At 37.3% G+C, this 12,492-nt stretch overlaps 1 protein-coding gene across 1 annotated transcript in view; it reads right to left on the reverse strand.

The window, feature by feature from the left end:
* VPS8 (VPS8 subunit of CORVET complex) overlaps positions 1-12,492 on the reverse strand; it is a 300,926-nt gene that overhangs the window by 143,643 nt on the left and 144,791 nt on the right. The window contains exons 32-34 of the mRNA XM_068987935.1: positions 8,952-9,034; positions 8,204-8,288; positions 6,623-6,721 (exon numbers count right to left, since the gene is read on the reverse strand). Coding sequence (XP_068844036.1) covers positions 6,623-6,721; positions 8,204-8,288; positions 8,952-9,034 — 267 coding nt within the window. The remainder of the gene's footprint in view (positions 1-6,622; positions 6,722-8,203; positions 8,289-8,951; positions 9,035-12,492) is intronic.

Consider the following 12,492-nt stretch of genomic DNA (forward strand, 5'->3'; position numbering starts at 1 on the left):
ACACACACACACAATCCAATCAATAAAGAGGCAGGAGATCTAAACACATTTCTCCATTCCAAATAGATGGCCAACAGGCACATGAAAACATGCTCAACATTGCTATTAGAAAAATGCAAATCAAAACCAAAATGAGGTATTACCTCACATGGATCAGAAAGGCCATCATCAGAAAGTCTACAAATAGTAAATACTGGAAAAGGTGTGGATAAAAGGGAACCCTCCTATACTGTTTGTGGGTATGTAAATTGGTTTAGTCACTATGGAAAATGGAGGTTCCTCAAAAAACCAAAATTAGAACTACCATATGATCTAGCAATCCCACTCCTGAGCATATGTCTACCTAGAAAAGACAAGAACTTTAAATCAAAAAGATACTCGCATTCCAGTGTTCATAGCAGCACTATTTACAACAGTCAAGACATGGAAGCAACCTAAATGTGTACAGACAGATGACTGGATAAAGAAGATGTGGTATATGATGGACTATTACCTAGCCATTAAAAAGAATGAAATAATGACATCTGCAGCAACATGGATGGACCTAGAGATTATCACACTAAATGAAATCAGACAGAGAAAGATAAATACCATATGATATCACTTACATGTGGAATCTAAAAAAAAAAAAAATGATCCAAAGGAATTTACTTACAAAACAGAAATAAGACTCACTCACATAGAAAACAAACTTTTAGAAACCAAAGGGGAAAGGGGGGAGGGATCAATTAGGGATTTTGGATAAACAGATACACACTACTATATAAAAGATAGATAAATCATAAGGACCTACTATATAGCACAGAGGACTATATTCAACATATATCTTGTAATAACCTATAATAGAAAAGAATATGAGGTGGAAAATCCATATATACACAACTGAACCACTTTGCTGTATACCTGAGACATTGTAAATCAACTATACTTCAATTTTTAAAAAGGGGAAAAAATTCAAAAATGGAAAAAAATTGTTCCTGAGAGAACTAGGTATCCATATTTTTTAAAAATTAATTAATCCCCACCTCAAACCCTATACAAAAACTGCTTTCAGGTGAGTCTAAGATTTAAAGTTGAAAAAAGAAACAAGAAAGCTTTTAGACAATAATACAGAAAGACTTCTTCAGTACCAAAGGAAGAAAACTGATTATTCTAGTTAAAAAAAAACAACACACCTTTTCTTAAAAAGAACCACAGAAAAAAGCCACAGAGTAGAATATACTTGCAACATGTATCACTGAAAAAAGGACTAACATCCAGGATATATAAGGAATTTCTTCATCAATGAGTACAAGAGACATTCTAACAGAAAAATGGGCAAAAGACTTGAACAGTGATGTCAAAGAAAGAAAATTTAAATGGCTAATAAATATGAATCTATCAATCTCAGTAATTAAGGATATGTAAATTTAAAACAAAATGAAATGTCATTATACATCCACAATACAGACAAAATTTTAGAAGTTCAGCAAGAATAGAGTCAGTGGAAAATCTCACACAATGCTGGCATCTGCTGATGTTTAAAATATTTATCCCATGATCCAGAGAGATGATATGGGGTGGGTGGTGGGAGGGGGATTCCGGATTGGGAGCTCGTATACACCCGTGGCGGATTCATGTCAATGTATGGCAAAACCAATACAGTATTGTAAAGTAAAATAAAGTAAAAATAAAATTAAAAAAAAATTTGTCCCAGTTAAGTGGCAACTACACACCCCAGAACAGAGATTATCAAATGTTAACATGCATCAAAATCACCAGAGGGGCTTATTAAAATATATTGTTGGGACCTGTCGCCAGAGTTTCTGATTCATTAGGCCTGAGGAGAAGACTGAAACAGCGTTTCTATCAAGTTCTCAGCTGATGCTGTAATGCTGGACTGGAGATCAAACAGAACCACTGTCCTGGAAAAATGCATGTGGCTGTGTTCAAGATGCATACGTAAGATACCAGTAGAATGAACAGGAAGTGATATACTTATAAAATTTAATACTGTACCGTAATAAAAATGAACCACAGCAATATATAAAATATATAAATTTCTCAAAATATTGAGAAAAAGACAGGAAATAACCTCAGAGTATAACCTCATTTATATGAAGTTCAGCAACAAGCCAAACAAAACATATATTTTTAGGGATGCAGGCAGAAGCAATGACAATATATAAAAGTGCAAAAAATTGTATTTCATTATCCTCGTTCTTCCGATAATATTAGTGAGGCAGTGAACCGTGATCAGGAAAGGATACATGGGAACAGTCTAGGGTACTAGCAGTAACTATTTCTGGTATGTTGAGTTTTTAATTTTTTATTAAACTGTACTTTTATTTTGTGCACTTTTCTCTTTATATTTCAAAATGAAAAGTGTTTTTTAAAATTTCATGAGACATGAATCGTCCATATTGGAAAAACCATCTAAGTGAGAGATTCTTTACTGAAATCCACAGACCCAGCCTAAGAATGGCTTTTAGGAAATCTGTGGATCCTTAAATAGTGAACAAAATGATGCATCTGAGCACATGCGCAAGACTATGAAGCCCAGGTCTGGATCCTTCATTACAGTCTCAAATGCGGTCTACCTCGCAAAGTGTTAAAAACCACTAATCTATACGCTATGTACATGTACTGTCTGAAAACTTTTATTATAAGGACTTTCCCTCTACACACTTAATGATGATTTTATTTATATTAAAAAAGCCACACAAGACCTTCAAAGAAAAGTCTATAGATTTCTAATATAACCTTCAGAAGTACTAACAAGTTCAAGGTAAAAAAAAAAAAAAAAAAGCATAGATGTGGGGAAAATAGTCAGCAGAAATAATTGTTGCACAGCAAAAATATTTTTTGCTTCACCAGTATGAGTTTTCTGCTGAATAATCTGTGTGTTCATGTGTCACATTATGCAGAGAGACACAGCTTCATTTTAGGATGTCTGGAGTCCATGTGCTCAAAGCACTGCATAATGCAGTTGAAATGAAATGAACAATGAGCCATAATATAACTATGGAGGCTTAAAGGGGATGATGAAAAGAAAAAGAATGCCAAATGATTAGAAGAAAAAAATTTAATTCACAGTCGAAGAAGGTTTTCTTACTTTCACCAAGACATACTGATCTTGTTGTTAGCAGAAACATGATAAGACTAAATAACATATATATGTTCTCAATGCAGTAAATGAAAGTGTGGCAATTCCTTCATCCTACTGACTGTAACACTTTTCACATCAGATGTTTTATATTAGATGCTGTTCACATTTCTAATCTAAACTTCATAATCATCAGGAATTAAAAGTATTCACATTACATGCAATGCTTTCCGAAAGTTTCAGAGCTCATCCTTTCTTATCATTTTTCATATGTAAAAAAATTTTAAAACATGTTGAGTAATCATATCTTTCACTACATCTCTAAACCCATCACCATCTCCTGATCCTTGCTACAAGGAGGAAGAAACAAACTTTGTAGATGTAAATGTTATTTACAAAACTGGAACTACCTCAGCATCCTTCATTACTACTTTTTCTCAATAATTAGAGGACCAAAAAAACAGAAGAGATTCCAACAGCTCTCTAGCTCTGTTGATTTCTGAGGAATACTGTATGTTTTGAACCTAAGGAAACTAAAGTGAGGAGTGATTTTTGGGCCCTTTTTTAGAATGCATTTTGATGCCACCCTAATCACACACATAATCAGTTCAGTTCAGTCACACAGTCATGTCTGACTCTTTGCAACCCCATGGACTGCAGCACACCAGGCTTCCCTATTTTTCACCAACTCCCAGAGCTTACCCAAACTCATGTCCATCAAGTCGGTGATGTCATTCAACCATCTCATTCTCTGTCGTCCCTTCTGCTCCTGCCTTGATTCTTTCCCAGCTCAGGGTCTTTTCAAATGAGTCAGTTCTTCACAACAGGTGGCCAAACTATTGGAGTTTCAGCTTCAACATCAGTCCTTCCAATGAATACTCAGGACTGATTTCCTTCAGGATTGACTGATCTCCTTGCAGTCCAAGGGACCCTGAAGAGTCTACTCCAACACTACAGTTCAAAAGCATCAATTCTTCAGCGCTCAACTTTCTTTATATTCCAATTCTCACATCCATACATGACTACTGGAAAAACCAGAGCCTTGGCTAGATGGACCTTTATCAGCAAAGTAATGTCTCTGCTTTTTAATATGCTGTCTAGGTTGGTCATAGCTTTTCTTCCAAGGAGCAACTGTCTTTTAATTTCACGGCTGCAGTTACCATCTGCAATGATTTTGGAGCCCAAGAAAATAAAGTCTCTCACTGTTTCCCCATCTATTTCCCATGAAGTGATGGGACCAGATGCCATGAACTTTGTTTTTTGAATGCTGAGTTTTAAGCCAGCTTTTGTACTCTCCTTTTTCACTTTCATTAAGAGGCTCTTTAGTTCTTCGCTTTCTGCCATAAGGGTGGTGTCATCTGCATATCTGGGGCTATTGATATTTCTCCTGGCAATCTTGATTCCAGCTTCTGCTTCATCCAGCAAGGCATTTCGCATGATGTACTCTGCATATAAGTTAAATATGCAGGGTGACAGTATACAGCCTTGATGTACTCCTTTCCTCATTTGGAAACAGTCTGTAGTTCCATGTCCAATTCTAACTGTTGCTTCTTGATCTGATAAAGATTTCTCAGGAGGCAGGTCAGGTGGTCTAGTATTCCCATCTCTTGAAGAATTTTCCACAGTTTATTGTGATCCACACAGTCAAAAGCTTTGGCATAGTCAATAAAGCAGAAATAGATGTTTTTCTGGAACTCTCTTGCTCTTTTGATGCTCTAATGGATGTTGGAAATGAAATCTCTGGTTCCTCTGCCATTTCTAAAACCAGCTTGAACATCTGGAAGTTCATGGTTCACATAACGCTGAAGCCTGGCTTGGAGAACTCTGAGCATTACTTTACTAGCGTGTGAGATGAGTGCAATTGTGCAGTCATTTAAACATTCTTTGGCATTGCGTTTCTTTGGGATTGGAATGAAAACTGACCTTTTCCAGTTCTATGGCCACTGCTGAGTTTTCCAAATTTGTTGGCATATTGAGTGCAGCGCTTTCACAGCACTCTCTTTTAGGATTTGAAATAGCTCAACTGGAATTCCATCACCTCCACTAGCTTTGTTCATAGTGATGTTTCCTAAGGCCCACTCATTCCAGAATGTCTGGCTCTAAGTGAGTCATCACACCATCTTTGTTATCGGCATCATGAAGATCTTTTTTGTATAGTTCTGTGTATTCTTGCCACCTCTTCTTAATATCTTCTGCTTCTGTTAGGTCCATACCATTTCCATCCTTTGTTGTGCCCATCTTTGCATGACATGTTCCCTTGGTATCTCTAATTTTCTTGAAGAGATCTCTAGTCTTTCCCATTCTATTGTTTTCCTCTATTTCTTTGCATTGATCATTGAGGAAGGCTTCCTTATCTCTCTTTGCTATTCTTTGGAATTCTGCATTCAGATGGGTATATATTTCCTTTTCTCCTTTGCCTTTAGTTTCTCTTCTTTTCTCAGCTATTTGTAAGGCCTCCTCAGACAATCATTTTGCCTTTTTGCATTTCTTTTCCTTGCGGATGGTCTTGATCACTGCCTCTTATACAATGTCACAAACCTCCGTCCATAGTTCTTCAGGTACTCTATCAGATCTAATCCCTTGAATCTATTTGTCACTTCCACTTTATAATTGTAAGGGATTTGATTTCAGTCATACCTGGAACGGTCCAGTGGTTTTCCCTACTTTCTTCAATCTAAGTCTGAATTTTTCAATAAGGAATTCATGATCTGAGCCACAATCAGCTCCCAGTCTTGTTTTTGCTGACTGTATAGAGGTTCTCCATCTTTGGCAGCAAAGAATATAATCAATCTGATTTTGATATTGACATTTAGGCATCTGAAGCAAATTTTTGGGCCAACCGTCTGTTGGCTCAGACAGTAAAGATTTTGCCTGCAATAAAGGAGACCTGGGTTTGATCCCCGGGACAGGAAGATCCCCTGGAGAAGGGAATGGCTACCCACTCCAGTACTGTTACCTGGGAAATCTCATGGACAAAGGAGCTTGACGGGCACTACTCCATGGGGTCACTGCTGAGCAACTAACAACTAAGCAAATATTTAAAAAAGAACTTTTAGTTTCAAAGTCAACTACTGCATTCCTGTTTAGAGCATTCATAAACAAAATCGCAATCATCATCCTTTTACATAAGAGAAATACATCCTCTTACATAAGGGAAAGACATCAGAGAGAATAACTTGTTGCAGTGATGTTTCTAAAATTCCATCAGGTGATTGAGGGAATGGCTCCCGTCACATGATAGGGGAAAAGTTCAACAGTACTCTCAGAATTCCTCAGAACATTGTGAAAAGACACTAAAATTCCAGTCTGTGAACTAGCTGATTGAACATGAGTTATTTTCAGAAGTCATGACATAATAAGTTGTATACAACATGGGTTTTCCACAAATGTGAGGTGGAATAAATTACCTGAAAAAGATGTTAACCCTCAAGCAAATCAACTTAATAATATATCTCCCACTACTTAGTTAGCAAAAACTTAATTTGGGAGATATCTATACGAATACAGCAACGTTTTCAAATTCTGCTGAATCAGTACCTCAATATGATCCATAGCCTTCTGCCATACAGACTGCTTCTCCTCCGCACTGTATCCAGGAATAGATAAGATATTGTGAATGTAGTTAAAGACTTCTTCCTGAAAAGCACAAGACAATAAAATTTATTCATTCATTCACTCAAGAATATTTAGTCACTATCTGCTATCTCTTGAGTGTCCCTTGGACTGGGAGATCAAACCAGTCAATCCTAAAGGAAATCAGTCCTGAATATTCATTGGAAAGACTGATGCTGAAATACTTTGGCCACTGATGCAAAGAACTGAATCACTGGAAAAGACCCTAAGATGGGAAAGACTGAAGTCAGGAGGAAAAGGGAACAACAGAGGATCAGATGGTTGAATGGCATCATGGACTCAATGGACATCAGTTTGAGCAAGCTCCAGGAGTTGATGATGGACAGGGAAGCCTGGCGTGCTGCAAGTCCATGGAGTTGCAGAGTCAGACATGACTGAGTGACTGAACTGAACTGATCTACTATCTGTATTGGTCTTGGTAAATATCTATTATTTGGAGAAGGAAACCATTTTGAGATGGTTAATTGATGGAGTGAAGTGAAAATCACTCAGTCATGTCTGACTCTTTGCCACTCTGTGGATGATATAGCACATAGAATTCTCCAGGCAAGGATACTGGAGTGGGTAGCTGTTCCCTTCTCCAGGGGATTTTCCCAACCCAGGGATCGAACTCAGTCTCCCACATTGCAGGCAGACTCTTTAACAGCTGAGCCATCAGGGAAGTCCAAGAATACTGGAGTGGGTAGCCTACCACGTCTCCAGTGGATCTTCCCGACCCAGGCATCAAACTGGGGTCTCTTGCATTGCAGGCAGATTCTTTATCAGCTGAGTTACCAGGGAAACCCCTTAACTAAGGGAAGACTGACTTAAAAGAGAAAGAGTAACTGTTTAGGGTAGATTCTTAGAAGGTGCAAATGTGTTCCAATTAATTTCAGTCTCAATTTCATTAACCCAGAGTGAATATCATTCTTTTGCTTTGGTGGTCCCTGTCCACAGTCTTAGTTTCGCATCAAATCTGTCTTGCCCTTGTCCATTATGCTCCACTTACACTGCTCTTTGCTTCATTTATATGATCCTTATTCAGTTCCTTGAACACGTCAAAAAATTTTCCCACCTCAGGATCTTTGCATATACTGTTCCCTACCCTGGAACATTTTTTCTATGGGCTCTTTGCTTGATTAGCTTCTTCTCAAATTCTAAAACTCAGTTTATATGGCATTTTATCTGAGATTCCTTCCTTGGCTGCTCTGTATAAGTTTGTTCTCCCATTATTTACTCCTGTGGAAACCAGTTTCTCTAATGCTCATCACAATTTGCAATTACTCTCAGTCTCCATCAATAAACTGTAAGTTATAAAATTACAGGAACTATATATCTGTTTAAATTATCAATATACACTTGAGTTAATAACAGGCACTCAATAAACAGCTCTTGAATAATGAAGAAACATATGTCCAAATATTTCTACTGAATAATTACTTCTACTTGATAAGGCGAGGGAGGAAACTGAGTAAGAAAAACGGGTAAAGCGGTCTCTTAACTCACCTCTCTTAGTGGGTCACGTAAGTAGCAGTCAATAATTTTGTCATATTGGTGTTCTCGTTCATACATAAATTCACAAATTTGGTAGCTATAACATAAAAGGAAAAACTTCAGTGTACCAAACAGGCAGGTGGTTATCAACTTACTGTTTTAAGACATCTGTTCAGGTTAGAATTAAGGAAAATGAATATAGTAGATGTGATTTCTACCGTTAAATCAAGTTATCGTATCTAAGGAATATGAATATCTGCCAGTCCTTTGAATATAGGTTTTAAGATGCTGCTGAATACTATGTTTATAAGAAATTTCAAAAATGTGTATAAAATACATGTTAAAGCAACAATGTATCATATAAAAAATAGTTACTATATTAGAATCATACAATACAATCAATAATATGAAGTTTTCCTGTTCAGAATTAAACATGTCAAATGAAATATTTAACAAACTAGATAAACAATAGTGCTAACATGTTGCATCTGTTTGCTATGTTAAATTCCACACTGTTTATAATCTATATGTAAGTTAACTGCCAAAAATCTATAAATACCACGGAAATTTTAAGTAAAAAAAACCATAAGACTGATATTTCATTTTTACACTAAAACAAATGAACAAGAACTTCAAATTTACTTGCTATTAGTTTCTGCAAATTAAACTAACTTCTAGACTTGAAAAGCAAAAACTTTTGCATTTAGGTTTTTTTAAAATTATTAACATGCATAGCTTTTCTTAATTTAAAAAAACTTACAATTCTGCTTTCTCTGCCATACGGATGAGTCGACTCTCTTCAAACTGAACTATGCCTCCAGCCTGCAGCAATTCTAAAAGGACCTGAATATTTAAAATAAATGAGTAAAAACACTTTGGAATCTACTTTTATTGATTAGCTCTTCAGGAGTCCATTCAGCCACATAATCATACGACCTTACGGTAGAAAATGAAGAAGAATGAAAGAGCCTCTTGATGAAAGTGAAAGAGGAGAGTGAAAAAGTTGGCTTAAAGCTCAACATTCAGAAAACTAAGGTCACAGCATCCGATCCAATCACTTCATGGCAAATAGATGGAGAAACAGTGGAAACAGTAGCAGACTTTATTTCTGGGGGCTCCAAAATCACTGCAGATGGTGACTGTGTCCATGAAATTAAAAGCCACTTACTCCTTGGAAGGAAAGTTATGACCAAACTAGACAGCATATTAAAAAGCAGAGACATTACTTTGCAACAAAGGCCTATCTAGTCAAAGCTATGATTTTTCCAGTGGTCATGTATGGATGTGAGAGTTGGACTATAAAGAAAGCTAAAGAGCGTCAAAGAACTGGTGCTTTTGAACTGTGGTGTTGGAGAAGACTCTTGACACTCCCTTGGACTACAAGGAGATCTAACCAGTCCATCCTAAAGGAGATCAGTCCTGGGTGTTCATTGGAAGGACTGATGCTGAAGCTGAAACTCCAATACTCTGGCCACTGGATATGAAGAGCTGAGTCATTTGAAAAGACCCTGGTGCTGGGAAAGATTGAAGGCAAGAGGAGAAGGGGATGACAGAGGATGAGATGGTTGGATGGCATCACCAACTCAATAGACATGAGTTTGGTTAATCTCCGTGAGTTGGTGATGGACATGGAGGCCTGGCGTGCTGCAATCCATGGGGTCACAAAGAGTCAGATGTAACTGAGTGACTGACCTGAACTGAAGCAGCTGAATAAAAAATTAATCTTTACCACACTAAGTATCTGAATATATGACTGGGCTATGAGACATATTTTAAAATAAGTCTCAAAATATAACACAATCACTACTTAATCATTAGAGCAGTATCAGAAAGCTCTCTCCTATATTTTAGTTCAAGATCCAGAGTAACATGCCCTTTCTCAGAACTTCAGGAAGCCATTTAACAAAACATTTTTCAAACACAGGAAATTACTTTCAAATTAATTTTTTTTTACAAAGGCAGAAAGAAATAAAACCTAGCCTACCTTTACACTTCAGAACTCTAATTTAATCCATCTCAAGTATTACAATGAACTGCTATACAGGACAATGATGGAGCGAATGTATCTGCTGGAAGCCTCAGTTTGAAATAACATGATCAACTGCCAGTGCTGGAGGGAGTCTGAACCAAGTTATAGGAGTTGAAGCTAACTGTCAACTTTCTAGGAATTTTTAGGCTGGCTGTTAAATACAGGTATTGTTAAAAATAAAATTATATAAACTTATGATTAAATAAATTAAAAACAAAGGTAATACCCAACTCACCACTTCCTAAGTATTTTACTGTGTATGCTCTCCAGGTTAGAGATTGCAGCTTATTGCATGGTGGGCTTCCCTGATGGCTCAAATGGTACAGAATCTGCCTTCAATGCAGGAGACCCAGGTTCAATTCCTGAGTCGGGAAGATCCCCTGGAGTAGTAAATGGCAATCCACTCCAGTATTCTTGCCTGGAGAATTCCATGGACAGAGGAGCCTGGGTGGCTACAGTCCACCCGGTCGCAAAGAGTCAGACACACTGAACGATTAACACTTTCACTTTATCTGTTCAGTGGAAATATTATGTAAGGGTGTGTTATGGTACATCGCTCCCAACTTCACGTGCAACATGATATCATGCTGGAAAGTTGAAATCAGCCATGACGGGAATACTTACACCATGGAAATTAATAAATGCTATAAATCAGGGCTTGTTACATTTTTAAAGGATTATAAAACAAACAAAGAGTATGTGACACAGACTATACATGACGCATAAAGCCTAAAATATTTACTCTCTGGCCCTTTACAGAAAAACTGTGCCAATTTCTGGCTAAGATATTGATGGAGATAAAGTTAATAAGAGAATCAAAGTTAAAAGTGTGTTTGTCGGAGTCATTACACTGAAAATAGCACAAAAAATTTTTCCAGTATTAGAAAACTGTTATCCAGTTCAGCAAGGAAGTCACAACACTGATCAATGAGTGAAGTTCTGACATGCTTTCATTACTGCACTTTCATCTTATTCATTCTAATAAATGAAAGTATCAATCAACATTCACATCAGTACAAAATTTTGATATATGGAAAACAGCTTAAAAGAAAGACTGCTGGATGAGAAGGGAAGGAACCAAGCTCTGATTTTAGTTATGACTTTCAGCAATTTATGTCATCAGTTTTCTACTTTCTAAAATGAGTGAGGGAAAAAAATTCCCAGGTAATCTCAAAAAGGATTCCCAATAACAGATTACTAACTATGATTACTTTTAAAGGTTTGGCTTTTACATTTAGGTTTAGTTTTTATTTCTGTTTTATTTAGTAATTTACATAAAGGGTTTTTGTCATTTTATACAGCAACACCATGCATAACATGATTCACTTTTCCTGCCAATAGAGAAATAGGGCCAAAATGAGGGACCCACATTACTGTTTGTATTCAGTATAATTCAAGAGAAACAATCAAAATTTTAGGAGCTGTTCTCTTTCCTAAGATAGTCTGCAGCAGTCACGGGGCCACAGCTGTGCAGAGAAAGCGTTCACTGTTGCGTTCCTATGTTCTTTATCTGAGTCTCAACCTCTGGCTGGGAATATATTACCATAAAAACATCAGCATTGCTCCAGAAGTACTTAATTTTTGTAGCTTACTTATCTGACAAAATCTTGTCATCAGTTATAAACAGACAGTCTTAGTGTTCACAATTACAGTGGCTAAGGTTTTAAGAAATCCTACTCCTAGAAAGCACCCTCAAGCAAGTGGCTAAGTAGAAAGAAGTGGTGATCAGTTTTTTCTCACAGTGATTAGTGGAGGGACAGACGGATTCATGGTGGAGAGTTCTGGTGGCTCAGACGGTAAAGCGTCTATCTACAATGTGGAAGACCCGGGTTCAATCCCTGGGTCGGGAAGATCCACTGGAGAAGGAAATGGCAATCCACTCCAGTACTACTGCCTGGAAAATCCCATGGACAGAGGAGCCTGGTAGGCTACAGTCCATGGGGTCGCAAACAGTCCGACACGAATGAGCGACGTTCCTGTTCCATAACCTGTTCTGACAAAACGTGGTCCACTGGAGAAGTGAATGGCAAACCACTAAAGTATTCTTGCCTTGAGAAACCCATGAACAGTAATGAAAAGGCAAAAAGATAGGACACTGAAAGATGAACTCTCCAGGTCGGTAGGTGCCCAATATGCTACAGGAGGTCAGTGGAGAAATAACTCCAGAAAGATTGAAGAGATGGAGCCAAAGCAAAAACAACATCCACTTGTGGATGTGACTCGTGATAGAAGCAAAGTCCGATGCTGTAAAGGGAAATATTGCATAGGCACC

Source organism: Capricornis sumatraensis, chromosome 1 (genome assembly GCF_032405125.1).
Source record: "Capricornis sumatraensis isolate serow.1 chromosome 1, serow.2, whole genome shotgun sequence".
In the NCBI taxonomy this organism is placed as follows: domain Eukaryota; kingdom Metazoa; phylum Chordata; class Mammalia; order Artiodactyla; family Bovidae; genus Capricornis; species Capricornis sumatraensis.